At 49.1% G+C, this 22,568-nt stretch overlaps 1 protein-coding gene and 1 long non-coding RNA gene across 8 annotated transcripts; one reads left to right on the top strand and one right to left on the bottom strand.

The window, feature by feature from the left end:
- Positions 1–1,115: 1,115 nt before the first annotated feature.
- On the bottom strand, positions 1,116–3,029 carry LOC310747478. Its single transcript, XR_014540925.1, has 2 exons — positions 2,931–3,029; positions 1,116–2,435 (listed from the first exon to the last, which is right to left on the bottom strand). It is a non-coding gene; the product is annotated as an uncharacterized lncRNA (long non-coding RNA).
- On the top strand, positions 2,434–22,208 carry FBRS (fibrosin). 7 transcript variants are annotated; one of them, XM_083581846.1, is made up of 18 exons: positions 2,434–5,039; positions 8,499–8,672; positions 10,328–10,363; positions 10,942–10,971; positions 11,893–11,941; positions 12,580–12,985; positions 13,968–14,206; positions 14,798–14,997; positions 15,183–15,227; positions 15,404–15,499; positions 16,113–16,181; positions 16,264–16,293; positions 16,485–16,556; positions 16,890–17,022; positions 18,343–18,429; positions 18,526–18,609; positions 19,764–19,983; positions 20,647–22,208. In XM_083581846.1, the coding sequence occupies exons 1-18, from the start codon at positions 4,647–4,649 to the stop codon at positions 21,389–21,391; spliced, it is 3,108 nt and encodes a 1,035-aa protein (XP_083437972.1). In that variant the 5' UTR covers positions 2,434–4,646; the 3' UTR covers positions 21,392–22,208. The 7 variants fall into 7 exon arrangements, with proteins under 7 accessions (XP_083437972.1, XP_083437970.1, XP_083437967.1 ...); XM_083581844.1 differs by having other exon boundaries at positions 12,577–12,985; XM_083581841.1 differs by having other exon boundaries at positions 18,343–18,609.
- The last annotated feature ends 360 nt before the right edge of the window (positions 22,209–22,568 follow it).

Here is a 22,568-nt window from a genome sequence, read left to right as displayed (position 1 = left end):
AAAGCCTTGCCTAGGATGCATCACTGTATTGTATAATGTTGAGCTTACAAACATCTGACACACAGTGGCCAAGCTATCCCAATCCAGGAATTGTCCTCCCAGACAAAGGTTTACAGATGGAGTTCCTGGCCATTGAGACTACACGGATCCAGGAGCACCTTCAAGATGCAAACCACCCAAGGGAGAGTCTGGAACAGACAATTTGCCTCCTGGACTTGGGAACCACTCAACCATAGTCCTTGGTCTTACTGTGATTATTCAGCCCACTGGTCCAGGGTGTGTACAGCCTAACCTGAATCAGATGTATAAAAGAAGTAGAGCGGAATGTTGGCATACTGATGACATCCTGTCCCAAAATTCCTAGCAACTTTATATGTATGGTAAAAAGACATTGGTGATAAAGTGGTGCCTTGTGGTGCACCATAATGTAAAACCACTGTGGCACCAATGAGTATCTTTTCAACTGCTACTCTCTGGACCTAAACCTGCAGATAGGATCAGAACCACTCCAGTGCAGTGCCTCCAATACCCAGCTCACAAGAGTTGGTCCAGGAGAATGCCATGGTTAATGATATAAAAAGCCACCAAGAGCTTCAGAAGGAGAACGGTTATACTCCCTGTGCCTTGCTCTCAGTAGAAGTCCTCCATCGGGGCCACCAAGGCTGATTCAGTCTCATAATGGGAAACTGAATTCCTCTTATGGGAGCGAATTCCATAGTTTATGTGCTGTGTGAAGAAGTATTTCCATTTGTCTATCATCATCATTGTTTGGTGACTTTGTTAATTGCTTTATCTTGCCCAGGGCAACTCAAAGCAACTTAACAACCAAACAGACAGAAGACCCTACATACATACATTAAAACCAAGAGGAAAAGAGAATACATTAAAAACACCCCATCCACTTCTAAAAGGCCACAAATAGTTAAAAGGCCAAAGGCCTGGTTATAGAGGAAAGTTTTTTCCTGTTGCCTGAAGATATGTAATGAAGGTGACAAGCAAGCCTCCCTGAGGAGAGCATCCCACAAATGGGGAACCACTGTAAAAAAGGCCCATTCTTGTGTTGCCACCCTCTGGACCTCTTGTGCAGAAGACATACAAATAAGGGCTTCAGTGACTGCAGGGTCTGAGAATAAAGTTTTAATATTCAGCTTCTTTGGATATCCACAAGTTCTAGTGTTGGGGACAGGAATGCCTGCAGTTGTTATGCTACAACCTTCTCTAGGCACCTTACTAATAATACACAACTGGTTGGTAGTTACTCTGCATCAGAGGGTCCAGGGTGCCCTTGCCTTGTTGAGAACACTGGAGACCACCCTCTTAAACAGACATGCATTAACTACATTCTGAACCCGCCCACTCACATATTTTCTGCTAGTTTTTATTAGCAAATGAGGGCAAGGAGCAAGAGAGCACATACGGTAGTTAGACTCATTGCTGCAAGCACCCTGCCCACATCGTCAGGCCACATCAGCTGCAATTGATCCTACAACACCAGTTTAGACATGCATGGCATTGGGCATCTCAACAGACTGCAACAACGATGTCCTTCCAGAGTTCAGCGACTTTGTCTTCAAGGTATAAAGCAAAAGGACCACAAAGAATTAGGTTATCTAAACACAAGTATGCATCTAGAATAATAGAAGGGACCTCAAAATACGTTTAGTCAGCTGATATACAAAATCTGCGACTGCTCCATCCACTGTGGTTAAAACAGCTCATATCATCAGTAAGTTCTTTATAATGTTTAATTGAAATCCCCTTGTAATTTGAAGCTGTTAGTTTGGATCTACCCTGAATGACACGAAATGAATTTGCGCTATGTAATAGCAATTCAAAAATTCAAAAGTTGCTGCTCTATTTCTTCTTAAATTTTCTAATTGGACTTGATTTCCTTCCCCCTCACTGTACTGGAGGTCTTCCTCTGAGCAAGCTCCAGTTTTTAATTAAACTCTAAGTCAGGTTATTGATAATGCCACCCCCCCATTTCTAATTCTCTACAGTCACAGTGCAATATAAACTTCTGTCAAAGTTAACAACAATGCAGAAGGATTGATCATATCTGATTCATCATAGTTTCAGCTACTTTCATCTGACCAAAGTCTATAACAATTTTTTCAAACAAATGCTTTTGAAATTCAGTGCAGGGCTATTGCTAATGGAATAGTATCAAGGCTGAGAGATACCCCTGTAAAAAATCCCAGAGCAGTTCTGCCAGGCAACGCAGACAGTCCTCTACTGAATGAAGGGTTCAAAAGTACTACTTTATGCGGGAGCTTGGAAAGTAACAGTTCCATTGCGGGAGGATGGCATCGCATGGCAGTGTTGTGACGTCATCAAGTTCTCCTTCGTCCTCAACGGGCTGCTACAGCAGAGGCGTGTGGCGCCGAGCCCTATGACATCACGCGCTGGCGTTATAGCATCACCGTGCGAGGTTGCTGCGAATAAAGTATGACATCATCGCATCACGTTTGTCTCCGTGAAACCATGACGTCACCCTGCGGAGGACGGAAGTGACTCTGAAGGCGGGGGTGTTGGTTTAAGGGAACACCCTCCACCTCGAACAGTCTCCAAGGGGCGGGTGGGCGGAAACAGAGGCTAACCGGAGGGACTATTTCCTTTTCTTTTTCCAGCGGAGGGATTTTTTAAATGGTTCCATCAACGCAGAGGGCGGAGGGATATGACGCTGTGGGAGGAGTTGCGTGCCGTGCGCAGAGACGAAGGGGATCCGGCAGAGGCTGCTAGAGGGAGAGGGAGAGTCGGGGGGCAGCAGCGGAGACGGAGCGGGGAGGGGGCAAAGGACGGCGAGCCGAAAGGGCCCCCCACCCAGGCGCGAGGGGCACGGGAGCGCCACGCCAGCCCGTCTGCCGGCCTCCCTCCCTGCAGCCGGACCCTGCCAGCCAGCCAGCCACCCCTCCCCCATCCTTACTCACCTCACCGCTTCGGCCAATCAGCTGTGGGGGGGCCGCGACGATAGCGGAGGGTACCAGCCTCGCAGCCAATCAGCGCCAGGGGCTCGCGGGGCCGCTTGCCGCGAGCCTGGACGGAGGCGAAAAGGTGGGGTGAGTTGAAAAGCCCCCTCAACGGCCGGCGCTCTTAAAGGGACAGCTTGGGGGGCCGCGAGAAGAGGGGGCACTTAACGCCGGAGGACAACAACCCCCCCTCCAACCGCCAGCGCCTGTCAATGGATTTAAAGGGAGCTCGGCCCTCTTAAAGGGGAGTTCTTCTCGGGCCCTCATTGTGGCCGAGAGGGAGGGGTGGCCCTTAAAGGTGAAATTCGGGTTTCTCCGGAGGACCTTGAACGCTGGATCCTTAAAGGGCAGCGCAAGCTGACAAGGAGGAAAGAGAAATGCTTGGAGGGCTTTTAATTCCGGTCGTTGGGAGAGTCGGTGTCTGACAAGGGAGAACTTTAAATCCACATTCTTAAAGGGGAGGCCATGCTTTGGCAGGAAATGTGTGGCGGACTCAAAATCGAACACTCTTAAAGGGGAAATTGAGACACAGAGATCCGGACCCTTAAAGGCAAGGTCACACCCTGTGGGAGGAATCCGGGAGGCCTCTTCTGCACGGACGGAGGTTCGCGAGGAGGAGGAGGAGGAGGAAGGTGTCGCTTCCCGGGAAAGCAGAAGAGGAAGAAGAGATGGCCCCGCGGAGCCGCTTCCCTCGCGGGGAGCCCTCGGCCGAGCGGAGGAAGTGAATTGCCCTCTGGGCGGAAGCCGCTTGCCATTGTTGGCAGGAGCCACCTCCGCAGTCTTAAAGGGGAGGCTGCCCAGGCTGGCAGCTCCGTCGGGGGCGAACCCCCAATTCCCCTGAGGGAAAGTCGAAAGTGACAGCTTCGCGGTTCATCGTCGGGGGGAAAAAACCACACAGATAGGCACTTAAAGCAAAGGCTTCCTTCAACCTGCAAGAAAGTTGCCATGCGCTGGGGTTTGTTTTAAAATTGGGTTTTACAAACAAACAAATATATATATATACATACATATATATTTAAAGGCACACTGTGTCGCAGTTGGAGGGATCTAAAACCCTTGTCCAAGGCGAGGGTGTTTTGACAGATTTCCTTCCTCACCCAGACAGGAGGCTCCATGTTAGAGAGAGATCTCTGTGCGCTGGCAGGGCCTGATTTTATGTAAAGGAAGAAAAAGTTATTGGATCACCTTCCGCTTCTTAGAGTTCTATGTTGAAAGTATTTAATTCTTTTTAATTTAATGGTCTTGCCTTTAAGACAAAGACTAAAAACAAGCAGAAAAAAACCAGAAGCTGCCATCCCTGTCACTTGAGAGGGAATTAAACTTGAATGAAAGGAGAGTTGTTTTGACTTTCCCAGAGCAAAAAGGATCCACTTGTGTTGAGTGGGCTCTCTAAATGTAAATCAAGGAAAGGTTGCTGACAACTGTAAGGTGTAAAGGCCAAGGATTTTTTGTTTTGGCCACGAAATACAAAACCCCTTTTTTTACGGAAAAGAAGAGAGGAGTTTCATTCTTGCTTTTCCAAGTGGCATCTGTGGAAGAACAAGGGCTCAGTTGACAGCAGCTGCAATGCAACTGGCTGGGGAAGGGTGAAGAGTGTCCCCCCCCCCACCTCCTTGCGTGTCTGCAGTATCCACAGGACACAACACGACACATTCTCTGTACCTCAAGGGGGGAACCATGGAAGGAACAGCGGCAGCTCCTGCCCCATGCTGGAGTGGGGGAGGAGGCAGCAGTAGCCGAACACGGAGGCAGCGGCGTTGCTCACGGCGGGACCGTGAGAGCCGCTGCACTCGCCGCCGGGGAGGCCGTCCTGGGGATCGGTCTCGTCGTGGCCTCTCGTCATCTTCATCTTCAGGATCAGACAGTGAAGGCCCCTCCCCACCTGCTCCTGTGGCACCTGGAAAAGGCCGCTCCCTGCAGCAGCAGCAGCGTCGAAGGCGGCGGCCCCTGCGGCGGCGGAAGAGACCCTCTGGATCGTCCTGCAGCCGCGATGAGGAGGAGGAAGAGGAGGAGGAGGATCTCATTGATGGCTTTGCCATTGCCAGCTTTGTCAGCCTTGAGGCACTTGAGGTGAGGAGGTGTCCCAATCTCTATCTGTGGGGTCTCACGGGCCTTTGTACAGTCTGGGTGCTGAGGTTGGCTGGGAGTGATTTTAGTTCTGCAGGCCCCTTAGAGCTGTGATACAGAAAGGAAGAAGAAAGAGGGAGAACCTTGGATTCTCTTGTCCCCATAACTCAGAAAAGACACTGGCTTTTGCTTCTGAGACTCCACGGGAAGAAGTCAGCTAGGATGGGGTGTGCTGGAGAATAGGAGTAAAAACATATGTAAATACTAGTATATTTTAAGTGCAGCAGGTTTTTGTTCCCCTCACTCCTCTCCCTTTTGTCAAGAGACAGTGATGGATCTAGTGGACAGTATGAGTTGCTCTCAGATAATTGCTGAAATTAAACAGATGTGGGTTCCTGATGAGTCTCTTGGATGGGAGATCCCTAGAAGTCCCTTATAAGAGCAGAAGAACTTAAAGCTATGATTGGTAGTGTTCAAGCCATCTAGCACAGGACAAAGGCAGATTGGTTGTTTGAACTTCAGTTTGCTCTAGAAGCAGAAGCCAGTGGTGATATAAAAGGGAGCAAGACCATGGTAAGATGGTCTCCTGTCTTGTCAATCATCTCAAATAGGGAACCACATGGATCCCTCAAATTAAACTGATTGGCATGTGGGAGAAAAGTGGGGGAGCAGGTCTGTTTTCTGGTAAATTGCTGTGAGAAGAAATACCCTTTTGTGAGAGACTGGAGGAGGAAGTAAGAGGGGGAGATGAGCTGCTGTCAGAGGAGTCTTCAGCACTTGAAATAAGATAAAATGGTTATTGACTAAAGGGAGCAACCATAGCTCAGAGCTGGTAATTTGTATATAAAAACTTGAGCTAAATCCCTAGTAGTACTGGCTAAATGACCCCATTGTCTGCCTCAGTATAAGGTGCCCCTTACATATGCAAAGGTATAGTATGAGACATAAAGCAAAGGAGGCTTTAGTAAGCTCCAATCAGTGTAGTTTTGCCGTGAGTTTCTTAGTGTATTGAAGTTATGGTCCCTTTTTCATGAATATTTCTAGGATTGGGATGTGGTCTAATAAACTCTGCATACCTTGGTGGGTGTGGGATTATGTGACTTCCGTAGGTGCTGATGTGTATCTCTCAGGTGACATGCAAAACATAGCTGCTTCACTTGCTGAAGCAGCAAAGGAGGCTCTGCTAAACACAGGAATGCTCCAGGCTGGACTGGCTTCACCTGCCTTTCCAGCTTGACAGGACTGGGTGAGGAGCTGGGCGTGAACACAGGTGCCTTTGCCAAACTCCAAAGGAATCCAGTGCATTGCTAAGAACTATTCACTCCACAGCCACAGAAAATCACAGGGGTGGAAGAGCATGCCTTGGTCTGACACTCTGCCACCCAGAGACTGGCTGTTTTCTCTGGATAAAGTCCCAAACTTCTTATCTTCCTCTGAGGCCTTTCCTGTTCGTTGGCATCTCTCTTGAGCTAAGCCGATCTTCCCTAAGTTATCAGCTCTCCCCAATGCACTGAAGGGGACTTTCATTTCCTATAGTGGCCAGGTGAATGTCTGTTGACAAGACAGACTTCTTTGATTGTGCTGTGCGAATGCAGCATTCCAGATGCAACTGATCAGGCGAGGCAAGTGTTGTGTGTTTGCTGAGCTTTTCAGAAAATTTTATCAATTGCTGCTGGTTACAGTGGCGTGTGGTATGGCTAGCTTCATTTTGTTTGGATTTAGAAGATTGACTAAATTACATTTTTATCTCACCATTTCTCCAAGGAACTCATGGGATACTTGGTTCTACCCCCCTACACTATTTTAAATGATGTTTCATTTTATAGTTTTATTTGATTTTTATGTTTTGTGGTGACCCCCTTAGAGTCTATTGTAGTTAAGCAGTGTATAAATTGTTTAGATAAATAGATAGATAGATTAGATTTGATTAGATTAGATAGTCTTACCCTTCACATCTGGTCAGGCTAAGATACTTAGGGACACCCTTGTTGTTGTGTGTTGCCAGGCATAGTCAGTTATCATTTTGATATATCCACTACCTTCACCCTGAAGTCCCAGGATGGGTCACAGCAGTTTAAAGTACAACATTTGAAACTGTATTAAAGGTCAGGGTAAAGAGGTGCATCTTCAGCTTATGACAAAAACTATATAATGAAGTTGCCAGATGCACCTTTGTAGGGAAGAAATTCCAGAGTTCAAAAGTTGCTCTCTCCTGGACCACCACCGGTTTCTGAGGGTAGTAGAACTACCAAGATGGTCCCTCTCCTGACCTTAACATCTGAGAGATTCTGTAGAGAAGGAGGCAGTCTTTCCAGTATTTGGGGCTTAAGTTAAGGATTTTAAATATTAACGTGAGCACCGTGAATTGGTTCCGAAAATGAACTGGCAACCAGTGCAGCTGCTTTCAGACAGGGATTGTGCAAGATCTAAATGGAACTCCAGCCAGTAATCTGCCCACTGTGTTTGAAGTTTCTGGGTTGCCTTTAAGGGCAGTCTTCTTATGAAGCAAGATGGGAGAAGACCTTGTCTGCAGTGACTCTCGATTGGTGGAATACCCTTCCTTCTCACTGATGGGTGGCACTGTCTCTTTTTGGGTTTCGTCATCAGCTGCAGACACATTTATTCATGCAGTCATTTTTAGGGTAGCAGTGCTTGGAGTAGGTGTTGAGATATTGTATCTTTGCATTGCCTGCTGTTCTGGTTGACCTTTGATTAAATGTGGACTGGAAATATTTTAAATAAAAATTTAAATAAGAGAGATGGGCCCAAGGTCAACCAGTGAGGCTTTATAGCTGAGCAGAAATTTAAACTGAGACCCTCTGTGCTGCTTCAACACTCTGCCACTACACCATGCTGGCTCTCTGTCTGGCTCTATTCTCATAATGCTTAGCATAAGGTTATAATTTGTCACATTTTTATCCCATCCTTCTTTCAAAGAACTCAGGGTGATGTACGTAGCTCCCCATTAACCCTTCTCATACAGTTACAAGGGTGAGAGGCAGTGGCTTGACCCAAAGCTGAGCAGAAATGGGAGTTCACCTCTTCTTGATCAAAGCCCAGTATACACCACACCAACTCTCCCATACTGGATATACACTTTGATCTTTTAATTTTCCATGGTTTGTGTTTGTGTAGAAATGTAAATTTCTACCATATCCACACACTAATGTAAGAAGGGGTGTATGTTATTTCTGAGTCCAGTCAGCCTGGTACAGATGATCAAGTAATTAACACACATAATTATTCCCACCTTCCCATTTATTACTACTACTACTACTAATATTATTATTATTATTATTATTATTATTATTATTATTATTATTATTATTATTATTTTATTATAGTTGTCTCTAGGGAGCTGAAATACATCCCAACATCCATCTGGGGTTAGCTTAGGGATTCCTGAGCTTTTCTGTGCTCAATATAGTTTTAATGCACACCTGCCTTGCCACCTTCCCACAGAAGGATGCTACCTTGAAGACCCCAGAGCGGCTGGAGCTTCGGATGAAGCATTCTGGAAAGAGAAAACGGGGAGAGGGGAACAACTCTGAGCCTGAGGATGAGGATGGGAGCTTGGAGAAGGGTCGCAGCCGGGAGAGAGCAGTGAGGAAGCGTACCAAGAAGCGGCACAAAGAGGTGAGACCCCTGGCTAAGGGGTTGGAAACTGCTTTTTATTGTGTTGCCTGCTGTCCAGCCTGCTTTTATATGCTCCCCCCATTTTGCAGGCTTAAGTTTAAATCTCTTGGGCAGCTAATTGGGTGACTTGTTGGGTTGGGGGAGAATGGACGTCAATTAGTATTGGTTGTGGCTGGTCTAGGACATGTTACCAACAGGATTATGTCATTAAATAACTTCTTTTTTTATACACATGCTTGAAATTTGCTAGGTTTTGTTGTGCAAAAAGGCAGGCCTATAGCAGCAACTAAACTCTATAGTGCTGAATAACTTGGCCTATAGTGCTGTATGTCTGGTGAATTTTTTTCTCTTTCTGAGTATGGCATTATGTTAAAAATATGGGTTGAGCAAGAGGCAAAATGAAAAGCTGCTAGAATTCAATGAGATTACATGAAAACGTTCTTCAGATCTTGAATACTAAGGCTAATTGCGAATTCAGGACATAAGGGAAACAGAGAGCTTAATGTGAACCAGAACATAGCATCCTGTCTGGGCCAAGCCACTAAATCTGTAAAGCAGAGTTTATTTGAGCTTGTGCAGCATAGCTTTCCTTTGCTGTTAAATTACCATATTTGTCCTGTAGAAAAGCATTAAAAATAAAGGATTCCAAGTACTAGTGTATTGCCCTGAGACAGGTTGAATCTCAGCACGTCTGCTAGCTGACAGCAACAGAGCAGGAGCAAAGTTGCCCTCAGAAAGTGGGACTCCCTCCACAGGAGGGCTTGTGGTTTATTTATTAGAGGGCTTTCTGTTGTGTTGTTGAATCTCCAAATGGCAGATGAGTTTTGGTGACATCAGCAATGACGCTGCATCGACACGGTTGGAAATATTACTAATAATTTGATTTGAGGAGGGAGACAAATCCCAGCCCAGCAAAATTGCTCTTGGCATCCTCAAAATGCCTAATAAATTTAGAGCAAATAGTGGAGCGGTGGGCATGTTTGGACAATCATATAAACTGAGATATGAATGAGTCCTGTGCATCTGCATTCAGGTGCCAGGCTTCTTCCTTTGCTCAAGCTGGAAAACAAGCCAGGAAGTATTGGCTAACTATAGTTTCACATTGCATTTGAACTAGGAAATGCTGGTCAATGGCTTCTGAAAAATCTAGGCTATGAAACCAGGGTTTAAAGTTGGTTGAATACTTGAGTTGTTTTGGAAGTTATTAACTATAATTTCCTGGTTTGGCCATCATGGGATATTATAGTTAACTGATCTTCCTGTCTTGTTCATTTGCACAAAGGGAGGAGTGAAGTGACTGCATGAGGAGGAAAGAGACTCGTTCATATCTCAGCTTTTTAAGCTGAGATGATCATCTGAATACAGCCAATTTGTGTCTGTGTGTAGCATGCCAGCCAGAATCTCCTCATCTTTGTGGAATACTCAGCATGTGTTTCTAAAGACTACACATTTTTCTTTTATTTTCAGTATTGCTCTTAAAATCTTATTACTCTCCTGACAAAACAAGGATGCTTTCTCTTAATTTTTTATCTTTGGGATTTATTTTTTTTAATCTTTGGGATTAACAGCCTCCTATCCTTCTGAGTTTAATCTATCTTTCTTTATTTTCCTCTCTCTGCCCCCACCCCCGGCCAACCTTTATTTTCTTTTTCCAGCCTTCTCTCCAATCCTACCTGGAAACTGGATATATAGTAAGTGGGCAATGTATAAGCATTCTCTCCCACACCCCTGTTCTCTTGGTTTGGGCTTTAGTTTTCATTAGTAGTGAGTCCTGGCCGCACACAGCTTCACAGGGCACTGTTTTAGCTTCCCAAACATTATTTCCTTGGCATCCTTTCCCACCTGTGAACTGGAGCAAGGGTGTGTGTGTGTGTGTGTGTGTGTGTGTTGTAAATCGCCTCCAGGAGATCTGTAACTAATCCTCTCCACTCGGTGCTAAACCATGGGAGATGCTGGTCCCTTGGAGAGTGAGAAGGCACCAAGCCTTCTTCCTTAATCTCTGATGGATTCAGCCGTGCTTCTTTGCAATGATGTCTGCCTGCATGATTTATTTGCATTTGATTCTGTTCCCCTCTGAGGCCTTGGGTGGTCCATGGGTTTGGGGTATCAGAATATCAGTCTTTCCATGTGCCATAAAATCCTACCATAAGTCTTCTGCAGAGCCTGCTGCTGACCAGCATTGTGGTGGGGGGGGGCGTGTGCCACTGAGGAACATTTCCAATTGGCTGGACTGATGGACTTCCTTCTTTCTTTCATTCTCCTTTTGCAGTGTGATACAGAAAGTGACCCAGAGGAGCAGGTAGGCATTGACCTCACCCTGGTCCTGTAATTTGCCAGGCTTCACTTGTGACTGCCACATCACTTGACACTTGTATGGGAGTTTTGGGGCAGGGCAGATATTGCAAAATGGACCCAGCAATTTGAAAAACACCAAGGTCCCATTTCTCTGCATGCTGAGCCACATGGGATCCAATTCTCCATATTTCTCATCCCACGCAAATGTTGGTGTTGTGAATACTTGAACCACATGTGGTGTTAAGGTGCTGTGGAAAATGTGTAGACATTGGGCCTTTATTTATCTTATTTTATTAATGATTTGTCTTCCACATGAGTCTCAAGACGATTTACATAAAAACAACTAAAAATAGCTTTGAAACCTGTACACAAAACAACAAAAGGTATGTTTAAAACCAATATGGAATAATTACCTTTTCACCTGGCTGGAAAAGCTTGTCAAAACAAATGTCATAAATTGCTTTCCAGAAAGTACAAATAGTGAGCAGCTGCCATATCTCTCTCAGAGTTACCATGGAGCAAGCTTCTGATATGTTAGGGACTTCAATGGGACACTTTTGCAGAATACAGTGACAAGGGCAGCAGGTCAAAATGAGCACCTTGAATTTACCTGGGAGGGTGTAGGAGGCCAGCATTTGTCAACGCTAGCATAATAATTTCCCAGAGGCCTGTTCCTTTTGGAAGGAAAGCAACCGTGTTCTGCACCAACCATAGAAGTATTGACTAGAAGTAGCAAATCTGTCCTTATTTGCATGACAAACTACTTCCATTGCTTGCTTCAGAAAGAAATAGCATTTGTGTCCTTCAGAAGCTTGCTGACTGCTTTTCAGGTTGTCCTCAAAACCATTTGAGATGGTGCTTATTTTGTGCCGAATTCTCTTCTCTTGACTAAATAATGAGTGGCCTGTTTTTCTTGTCTCTGTAGGCCTCCGTTGATGACCTCGAACAGTCATTCACTGTCTCAACCAGCAAAGGTGGGTTTAAGTGCACAGGGTGGGGGCTGCTGGTTAGAGTAGAAAATACTGGCCTAGATGGACAAATAGTCTACCTTCCTTTAATGTATATTCACAACCATATTCCTATTAGCATCACTGAGACTGCGCTCTTGTCCAAACACCAAGGTGCCAGAAAGACTCTTAATAGACAGCATGATATTCTGGTAGGAGTCACTTGCACTGAGTTTCCTTTCCTCTGCCTCATCACATTTCCTGTGGTGTGCTGGGAGCAGATAAGCGCCACTAGATTATTTCTCTTTTTGAAAGCTAATGTAAGCTTTTTGAGTAATAGCAACATCTAATATCTATTCATGCTAAGTGCTTGAAGTACTGTGACCAGGTGGGCCTCTTCTCCAGGTGTGTTTTCTGCTCCCTTTGTGTTTGCCGTTTCCTAGAGTTTTTAGGGTCCAAGTGCTTAAGAATAGTTCCTTCCTCCGCCCCCAAAAGGATTCTTTGAAGTAGATTGTGACACAGCCCCTCTCCTGCTCAACAGGACATGTGGCTGATTTGCTGAGCCAGGGAGTCTATGGCTCAGCAAGGATTGAACCAACAGTTCAAAGTCTACTCACCTGGTACTCTCAACCTCTGTTTTTTCTCTCTGTTTCTGTCCCCAGCAGCCTCGGGACCCATTGGTGCATTAAATGGGAGCTGTGAAGCCAAACTCTCTGTGATCCCTAAAGTCTCTGGCCTGGAGCGGAGCCAGGAGCGTAATTATGAGGCCGACCGGGACCCCCTGCTAGTGCCTTTCCTGCCCAAGGAGCCCCCTTCTCAGGCAGCCGCAGCCCCCGCTCCAGCTCAGGCCTTGCCCCCCAGTCCTCCCGCCCCACCTCCCACCAGGACAAGGGCTCAGACGCCTAATGCTGTTCGTGGAACACCCCAACCCAAAGGCCAGCTGCCTCCGATGCCTCAGGGGGGAGCCGTCCCCCACAACCTCACCCAGAGCCAGCTGCACATGAAGGTACCGCCCTTTGCCAGTCAGACGCAAGCGCCATACGCTGTAGGGCTGGATCTCAGCACCGGAGGGTGAGTCCCACTGCACTTTCTCTCTCTGTTTCTCATTCTCGCTTTCCCTCTTCCCTCTGTTTCAAGCTTTCTCATGTCCCTCTTACTTGTCTTCCTCTCCTTTTTTGTCCCCTCTCCCTTTGCTTCCCCCTGCCTTTGACCCGTCACTCGTCATCCTCCTCCTTGTCCCCTTCAAGCAGTTTCCCTCCTATCCTTTGTCTCTTAATAATAATAACACTTTATAGAGCTCTCGTAAGGGTTTTTTTATTTTCAAATCACTATTTACATCTCTGTAAAGTAGGTCAGTATTGGCATCCTTATATTCATCCCTATATTGCATATTGCAACTGGGTTGACTGGAGCTGATGGGGGAGAGAGAGATGCTTGCTGAAGGCCACCTCTGGCAGAGGCAAGATTTGAACTGGGACTTCCTGGGCCCCAGTTTGTGACTACTCAGTGCATTTTGGCTGCACTCACCTCCCCCCCCCCCACATTTTCTCTCCTTCTCTTGTTCATTTTTTTTCTCCTTGAGTGTTGCCCATCCCATTTATCCTCATTTTTTGTTACAGAAAATGTTTTATTCTTTTTTTGCAACTGACATTACTGCACTCACTTGGAAGATAATCGATTTGGCAATATTAAAGCGCAGATGTGTCCCAGCTTAACTTGGCAGCCCAAACACCCATAATGAGTAATCCTTTATGTAGGATTACTTCGAATAGAAGACCCTCTGTCTCTGGCTTGTCTTTGCAACAGCCCAGTGAGGCCTGTTGTTGTTGTTTCCTTTTTGCTGACTAGGGAGTTCTGGTTGGGCAAACCTTGTATTCAAGCCCCCCTACTCCCCCCCCAATTGAATCTATTGCTGAGTTGAGATCTGAACCCGAGCCTCCTGGGTTCAAGTTCAGTGCTCTCTTCAGTGCTTCTGTGCTCTTCTGGCTTCCATCGTTACTCTGTCTCCTCCTGACTTCCCCACTCCAAATTTATTTTTCTCTCCCTTTTTCAGGTGCAGCCGCGGCGCAGCTCACCCCAAGCCCATTCTCCCTCCATGCTCCCCCTCTTCCTCTCAGCTCCCTCACCGGCCCTCCACCCCCTCGCTGGCCCTGCCTCCCCACGCCTTTCCGCCCACCCTTCGGCCCCCTTCCCACCACCACCCAGGCATGTTCACCCCCTCGCCTGGCCTCCCACCGCCACCCCCGCTGCTTCAAGTTGCCGGGCACCCAGCTGCAGCCGCTGCCATATCTGGTAAGAGGGACTTGGTGGGAGGGTGTGGCTGAGTGTGATCTGCGGTCTTGGGGAAGATGGTCAGGGGCTATGTAGAAATGAGAAGGGGTGAGAAAGTGGGGCGTAGGCTAAGGAAATAGAAGGTTACTGTCATATGATAACTTTAGAATACAGAGAACTCTGTGTAAAAAAAAAATTTGTAGCCCTCGTGGTGGCGGCGGTTGGGGCTGGGGAGAAAGAAATGTGTGGATATACAAGGGCAACATGAAGCAGAAAGGAAAGGCTGGAAGTTGGGGCAGGGGAGGAGGAAAATAACTGCCAGGGCAGATATACGAAGGGTTTCACTTGAGTGTAGCAGTGCCAGCTTCGAAGGTGTAATGCTTAGTGGCAGAAAGCCTTGGCAAGAAGAGGAAAAATCTGGGGTCTAGCCTAGAGAAGCACTTCCAGAAAAACTGGGAGTTTCTGTAGGGCAGGGCTCTGTGGCTCTAGTGAGTTGTATGGGTGAGGTGATTGGGGTGGGTGTCGAATCTTTTCCACGCTTGCTTCCTTTCCTTGCTGGCTCCACACCCCAAGCAACTTGCTGTCGGGTGACTTGATCTTCTACCTCCCCAGAACAAGAACTAATCCGCCAAGACCTGAGTTCGCGCTTCCTCACGGCCCAAGGCGGTGCCGACATGGGGGCTGCCGCCATCCGCCCGCTGGCCTTCCAGTTCCACCAACACAACCACCAGCACCAGCACACCCACCAGCACACCCACCAGCACTTCACCCCTTTCCCACCAGGCATGGTGCCCACAGCCAGTCCAGCCATGGTGAGTGTAGTCCTGGTGAGATTGCTGGGAGAAAGGGAGGGTGGGCATTGGGAACCATGGCTGCATCCCCTCCCTAGTGTAGGGCTGAGTTTGTCGGTGAGAGCTGAGATGATGTGCAGGATGGGATTCTCCCCTCAGAGTTTTCTCACTTCTCGCTTGTGCCTCTCTCTTCCTCTCTCTTGCAGTATGAGAAATACCCAGGCAAGATGGATGGGCTCCTCCGGCACAATGTAAGTGCGGCCTTCTTGGAGTAGGGAGCGCCCAGGGGGTTGACCTGTTGGCAGGGGGACCCAAGGAAGCTCTGAGAGTTGCGTGTCCTGAGGAAGGAGCAAACACCCCCCTTCTTTCCCTTCCCGCCTTGGTTTTCTCTGGGTGGCGCTTCCATTGCTTTCTCTTCTTCTTCCAGTTTTATGCCGCCTTCCCCCCAACCGTGTCGGGGATCTCCCCGGTCCTGCCTCCCGCTGTGACTTTTGGCTCCCTGCAGGGGGCGTTCCAACCTAAGGTGAAGCCTCCAGACATAGTAGACAAATGGGCTTTTCTGTTCTTTTTATCTTGGAAGGGGGGAAGTTCTAGAATTCAGGGCTCCTGGGTTCCCCCTCCCCAACCTCCTGGTGGATTTTTAGCAGGGAGGGCGGAGGGCCAGGACTCCTGGGGAATCTATGTGAAGAGTTGGGGGGAGCAGAGTATGGGGATGCGGGGAGCCAGGGTTACTGGGGAGAAGTGGAGCCCCAAAGCTTTTGAGCATGAAGAGCAGGTGCTTGGACTCTTGGGTTCATCTGCTGGCTCTGGGAAAGAAGTGGGGCCGAGGGGAGCATCCCTCGTGATTTGGAGAGCATGCCTGTGTGTGTGTGTCCTGCATGGCCTGCATGGAGTGGCATTCTCCCCTCGTCCTGAGGTGGACCAGGGAGGCTGGGAGCCAGAGCTCCTCATTAGCTGGGTTGGAGAGCCAGGATTCTATGTGGAAAACAGAGAAGGCGGAGTGCAAGAATGGATTTCTGACCTCTGCCAAGAGGATTGCATGATTCTCTGTGTGCTTGGGAGAGGGATCTGAATGTGGAGAGAGGAGAGTTCTCCTCAGCAGCCTGTCTCCTCCTGACCCACTGTTTCTTCCCCAGAGCACTAACCCTGACCTGCCATCCCGGCTGGGGGCTGTCCCACCTACCTTGTCCCAGAAAGGCACTCAGGTGAGTGTGCCATCTGTATAGGGGGCGGGGCAGTGTGGAAAGGATGACTAACCCCCCACTTGGCTTTTCTGTCTCCTTTCAGCTCACCGATCCCTTCAGGCCGACGCTAAGAGTGAGTAACCCTGGGACCCCTCCTGGACACGGTGCAGTGGGGTGGCTGCTCGGGGTAGCAAGGACTAGCGATGGCTCACCCCACAGGGGGCGGCGGTGGGGAGAGGGGCTCAAGTCAGGGTGTAGGGCAGCTTGTGCCTGGCCCAGCAGGGACATAACGTACAGAGCTGATGGTTCCCCCCTCTCTCGTAGAAGCCCGGGAAGTGGTGCGCCATGCACGTCCGTGTAGCATATATGATCCTGCGGCACCAGGAGAAGATGAAGGTAGGGTGGGCCTGCGCCACCTCCCCCCTCCGCCTGCGTACAGTGATGGGGTGTGGCGCAGCTCCTGCTGGTAGCCGCCAGAGGGTCGCTGCAAGCAACGGGAGAAGCCTCTCCCATTCTGCTCTTCTGATGTCTGTGCTGGACCCTGGATGCAAGGCGGGGTCTGTGAGTCTGGGATAGGAGGCGGGTAAACGGGAACCGCAAGAGCAGAGCCTGGGGCTGGGCAGGAGCAGGAGGTGTCCCTGCCAAAGAGTGGGCTGTGGAGGCTGCTGTGAATAGCGTGCCCGGCCTGGTTGCTCAAGGGGGGCCTCTGTATCCTTTATTTCCTCTCAGCTGGTGCAGGGTGACCCCCAGAAATTGGACTTCCGGAACGACCTTCTCACCGGTTTGCCTGGGACGGGAGCCTTTGGCAGCCTGCCTCACAGCCAGGAGCTGGCACGCCCAGCCACTCTCTTCACAGCCTCAGGTCAGTGCCTTACTCCCCATCCTGCAGTTTAATAACAACAACAACAACAACAACAACAACAACAACAACAACAACAACAACAACAACAACAACAACAAGAAGAAGAAGAAGAAGAAGAAGAAGAAGAAGAAGAAGAAGAAGAAGAAGAAGAAGAAGAAGAAGTAGAAGTAGAAGTAGTTATTATTTATACCCCGCCCATCTGGCTGGGTTCCCCCAGCCACTCTGGGCGGCTTCCAACAAAATATTAAAATACAGTGGTCTGTTAAACATTAAAAGCTTCCCTGAACAGGGCTGCCTTCAGATGTCTTCTGAATGTCAGGTAGTTGTTTATCTCTTTGGCATCTGATGGGAGGGCGTTCCACAGGGTGGGTGCCACTACCAAGAAGGCCCTCTGCCTGGTTCCCTGCAACTTGACTTCTCGTAGCAAGGGAACCGCCAGAAGGCCCTCGGCGCTTGATTCTTAAAAGGCTGAGGGCACTCTATAACCCAGCCTGCCAGATTTCTGGGTCTCAGGCAAACTCTGTGGACACTCTTTCCCTTCTATGGTAGTTGGAGGCTCCCCTAGAACTATGCCAGTAATGATAGTGAGCTTTTTGAGGGACCCAGTGTGCAGGATTTCAAGGGTGGTTCCCCCCCCCCCCAGGTAGCCCTGCCTGTGAAATGTGGACAGGTGTGCCCTGCCATTTATATGGTTGCGTCAAGGCAGCTAAAAAAGACAGTAAAAAAGATTACATGCTGCTTAGATTATTGGTAGTGACAAGGGACTCTAACTCCAGCTTATGTTTTTGGGAGCCCAGCATCCTCTACCTGAAAGATTGTATCTCCTTGTATTAACCAGCCCAGATGCTGATATCCTCAGGGGAGCACCTTCTCAGTCCCATCAACATCAGAAGCACAGTTGGTGGTTATGTGAGGGAGAGCCTTTTCTTTGGCTGCTCCTATATTGTGGAATTCCCTCCCAAGAGAAGTTAGTTTGGTTCCTTCTTTGTATCCTTCTGCCAGCAGGCGAAGATGTTCCCATTCAGACAGGCTAAGGTGCAGACAATGCTGATTACTTTGCCACTGTCAGGGCAAACTGCATTTTAACTGCTGGTTTGAAATGGGTTCTAAGAGATTTTCACTATTGTTTTTAACTAGTTTGTTTTTACTACTTAGTATGTTGTAATGATATTTTTTAATGTTCGAAGCTGCCTTGATCCCAACTTGGGGGAAAGGCAGGCTATAAATATGTTAAATCATGTCACTAACCATGAGGTGCACCCCCTTCTGTCAATCCCAGCATCTCGAACATTAACTTTTCTTCATGTTTCTGTCCTGCAGGTGCCATCCACCACCCAGGCACTGGCACATCATTTGGTCCTGCCGGCACCCCTCATGGCTCCTTCCTCAGCCCCAGCCCCCACATTGGTAAGAGCTGGCGCACCAGAATGATGCCAGGGCCGGTGGGGCAGGACCCAGCATCTTCCATACGATTGTTCACTCCTCTGCTCGCCTCTTTTCCAGATCCCTTTGGCAGGCCCCCCAGTTTTGCCTCCCTCGGGGCGCTCTCCAATGGGGCTTTTGGGGGCCTGGGCAACCCATCTTTCAGTGAGTATTGTTTGGGGGTTAGGGGCATAAAATCTGTAATTAATGGGGCCAGAATGGTGTTCTCTACAGACGGGGATTTGAATACAGGACTCTTTCCTTTCCTCTTACTCCACCCTCTACTCTTACAGCTGGAGAAGTAACCCAGGAAACTTGGTTTTCCGTCCCAGCCCTTGCAGCCCCATTATGAAGAACTGGAGGCAGAAAATCCTGGGTTCTAAGTTTTGGGCTTTTTTTGCTCTCCCCTTGTTTCACCCACATTCCCTTGTTTCCCTCTCAGAGCTGGAAGGAAAACCCAGGAGCTATGGATCCCAGCCTCTTCCTTCTGCCAATTTCTGTGTCCCCTCTCAGAGGCTAAGTTTCAGGACTTTTTCCATTGAGCCAAAGCTTTTGAAGTTCCTCCCTTTGCCTCCATTTGTGGTGCTCCTACCACCTGGCTGTCATTTCAAGGCTAAGGCTTTATGCCTCCTCCTTGCAAACTTGAGGCTGTTAGGACTGACCTAAACTTTCAGAAAAGCAAATGGGGCAATAACTGGGTTGGGGCAGGAGTGGAATAGAGAGACAAATTCTGCCTTTAGGAAATTCACGTATTAGGAGAAGCCCAAGTTAGAACCTGTGTCCTTGGTATGCTGGCTTCCTTCATGCACAAAGTTTTTGTTGTGAGAAATCATTCAAACGTGTGGTGCATTTCCTCGCCCTCAATTCACTAGCAGCATTTGGGAGGGGGCTATTTCTAAAAGATTGCATGCACGAGCTCTTATTTATGCTCTTTTCACCATGGTGCAGTGTTCATCAGTGCTCTAGACATGATGGCTAAGCTCTGTCTCCATGGTTGGAGGCAGCAGTGCTTCTAAATACCAGTTGCTAGAAGCCACAGAAGGGAGAGTGGTCTTGTTCTCACTTCCTGCTTGCTGGTTTCCCACAGGCGTCTGGTTGGCCAGTGTGAGAACAGGATGCTGGACTAGGTTTGCCATTGGCTTGATCCAGCAGGCTCTTTTTATATTCTTATTCCAACTTGGGGACCTAGTTGCCCCCACACTTCTTACCTGGGTGAGCCCAGCTGCCTGGGGCTTTTGAGGACCCTGCTGCACATGGGCCATGGGGACAGCAGTGTTTTCTAACGTGCCAGTTCCAATCTTTCTTCTTTCCCCTCCCAGACTCGAGCGCTGTCTTTGGGCAGAAGGACAGTCCCGGAGCTCCAGCCTTCCCTAGCCCCCATGAGGCATGGAACCGCTTACACCGCACACCCCCTTCCTTTCCCACCGCCCCAGCCTGGCCCAAAGGTGGGGCTGGAGATGGGGCTGAGCGTGGAGGGACCCAGCACGAGAAGGAGAGCGAGAAGCCAGAAGGGCCAGTGATCAAGGACGAAAAGGACAGGTAAGAGGTGGGACACAGAGGTGATGACAAGGGGGTCAAGGCTATTCCTGGATGAAGAGTGAATGGAGTTTGATACAGTGGAACCTCTGTTTTTGAACGTAATCCGTTCCAGAAGACAGTTTGACTTCTGAAACGTTCGAAAACCGAGGATCAATGGGCAGTCTGCAAAACCCATTAGAAAACATGGAATAATAGTAGTAATAATAATAATAATAATAATAACAATAATAATAATAATTTATTATATATACCCCGCCCATCTGGCTGGGCTTCCCCAGCCACTCTGGGCAGCTTCCAAAAAAATATTAAAATACTATAATACATCAAACATTAAAAGCTTCCCTAAAAACATGAAGTGGAAGCCGTTCGACTTCCGATGCGCATTCAAAAACGGAAGCAATTACTTCCAGGTTTTTGGTGTTCAGGTTCTGAATCGTTCTGCTTCTGAGATGCTCGAAAACCGAGGTTCCACCGTATTCAGGAGAGGGAGGGCAGTTGCCGCTCTTTGGGATCTTTAGGTATGGGTGGAGTAAGAGGCAGTTGGGCCAGCCCAGTGTGACAAATAAGGGGTCTGCATAGGGCTGGGTGACAGTACCAGGTTGTGGAGAGTGACTTTTTCCTGCCCCCAACACAAACTTTCTTTTGCCTGTGTATGTGTTTCAGAGATGCCCTCTTCTCGCGCCATCCACTGCGTGCCTCTCCAGCTACTCCCACCCCAAAGAACCTAGCATTGGCTCACGAGGAGCCCCCAGGCCGGTCACACATCCCAGCAGAGCGTGAGCATCGCTACGGAAGCCCGGCAGGTTCAGGCCACGCCTCCCGCTCCCCTTACCCAGAGCTGCCTCTGAAGAAGGAAGTGAAGGTCAAGGAGGAGCCTGAGTTGACGGGCTTCGAGGGGGCGCTGCGCACGGGGCCTCCCTTCCACAGCACCCTGCATGTTTCCCATCCCCTGGGGACGCTGGCTGTGTTTGAGAGACCCCAGGCCGGAACTGGCGGAAGCGTCTCCCCATACCTGGTTGCTGCCCCGCCCTCAGCTGCCTCCTATGCTGCGCTCGAAGCCTGGCGTGAGCCCTATCACCGGGGGCTGGAGCTGCACCCGCTACAGCGCCTGCCCCGCTACCTGGAGACCCCGTCACCTGCCGCCACTGCCGCCGAGGACTACGAACGGGCCCGGTTATATGGCCTGGCGCCCCCACCCCACCCCAGCCTCATGGCCTATCCCCGCCACCCAAACGGGCTGCTGGCAAAAGCCACCCCTGCTGCGGCTGCCGCCGCGGCTGCTGCCGCTGTAGGACTGCTGAGCGCCCCCCCGCCTCTCATCCCTGCTTCGAATGCTCGGCCCTGCTCCCCCCGCCGTGCTCCTGACATCCGGGAACTGGCAGCCTACAAGGACCGGGACTCCAGATAATGGTGCTCTGGGACATGTGTGCACCTGTATCTAGCAGCTTCCCTTGTCTCCAGTGGACTGGTGGGGTCAGCGTGAGCCCTGGGCAGAGAAACCGAGCCCCCCCATCCCCTTCCTGTCAGGCAGGGATAAGAGTGCAGCTTCCTGCTGCCTTAACCTGAGGAGCACCCAGCCACCCCTCCCAGAAGGACTTTCGCCTCCTTCAGCTATGAATAGTTGGAACCTCTTCCAAGCTCAGGTTGGGGCTTAAGAGATACGGGGTGTGATGTCTCTGTTTTAGAGGTGTTTGTGGCGGAGGGAGGGCAGGAGTCGAGGAGCTGGTGTGCCCCCGGTTTGGGGTCCCGGTTTCTTCCCAGATCCCTCTTCCTAACAGGTTTTGTGTCTGCTTCCAGTATTCCTGCTGGGCTGAAATGGCTCTGGGGCATGTTCTTCTCCCTCAATGGACTGATGGGAAAGCTGCTTTCAGGGGAAGGGGGAGGGCTGTATCTTGGGGCACCTCCCCCTGCCAGGCAGTGTAAATATTTATATATTCTGCCCCAAGCAGGTGGGGGAAAAGGTTTTTTTGTACATTTATAAAAGGTTTGAGATTGTGATTTTAAAAGTGACTTCTCCCTCTTCTCCTGTCCTTCCCCCACGGCTCCCCTTGTTTTTACTGTACTGCTCTTTTCTATACCTGTATCCGCACCCTCTCCACCTCCCGGTCCCTTTCCTCCTTCTGTAACTGATCGGAAAGGTGCAGTGAGGAGGGTGCAATGCACTTGTCCAGTGCCCCTTTTCTTCCCCAGGTTGGTTAATTAAACCCCAAACTGGTGCTTCTGGATTCCTCGGTGTGTGCGTGTGTGTCTTTGGATGGCTGGTGGGGAGGAGGGCAGGAGGAAGAGGAGGGGAAAGCACAAGACCTCTACAATCTTTCTCACTTGAATCCTGGGTGTTTAGCCCCATCTGTTGCAAGCAGGACACTATTTGATTAAAACTGGAGCTCTGGGAAAGGGAGGCTGGCACCCTGGACGAGTATAATTTTTGTAGCCCTTTAAAAGATGAAAGGGAACAAGACTTGGAGCCAAACTGTACACTGTTTGATCAAGATTCCCCCAAAAGCATCACATCTCCAGAGCAATTGTGACGGTATGGAAGTAGGACACTGGTTTTACAGGAGGTGAAACACTTTGGCGTCAACAGT

Source organism: Podarcis filfolensis (genome assembly GCF_964270895.1).
Source record: "Podarcis filfolensis genome assembly, chromosome: 13".
Taxonomy (NCBI): Eukaryota; Metazoa; Chordata; class Lepidosauria; order Squamata; family Lacertidae; genus Podarcis; species Podarcis filfolensis.
Note: the sequence above shows the minus strand (reverse complement) of the source record. Positions and strands in the feature narration are given on the sequence as shown.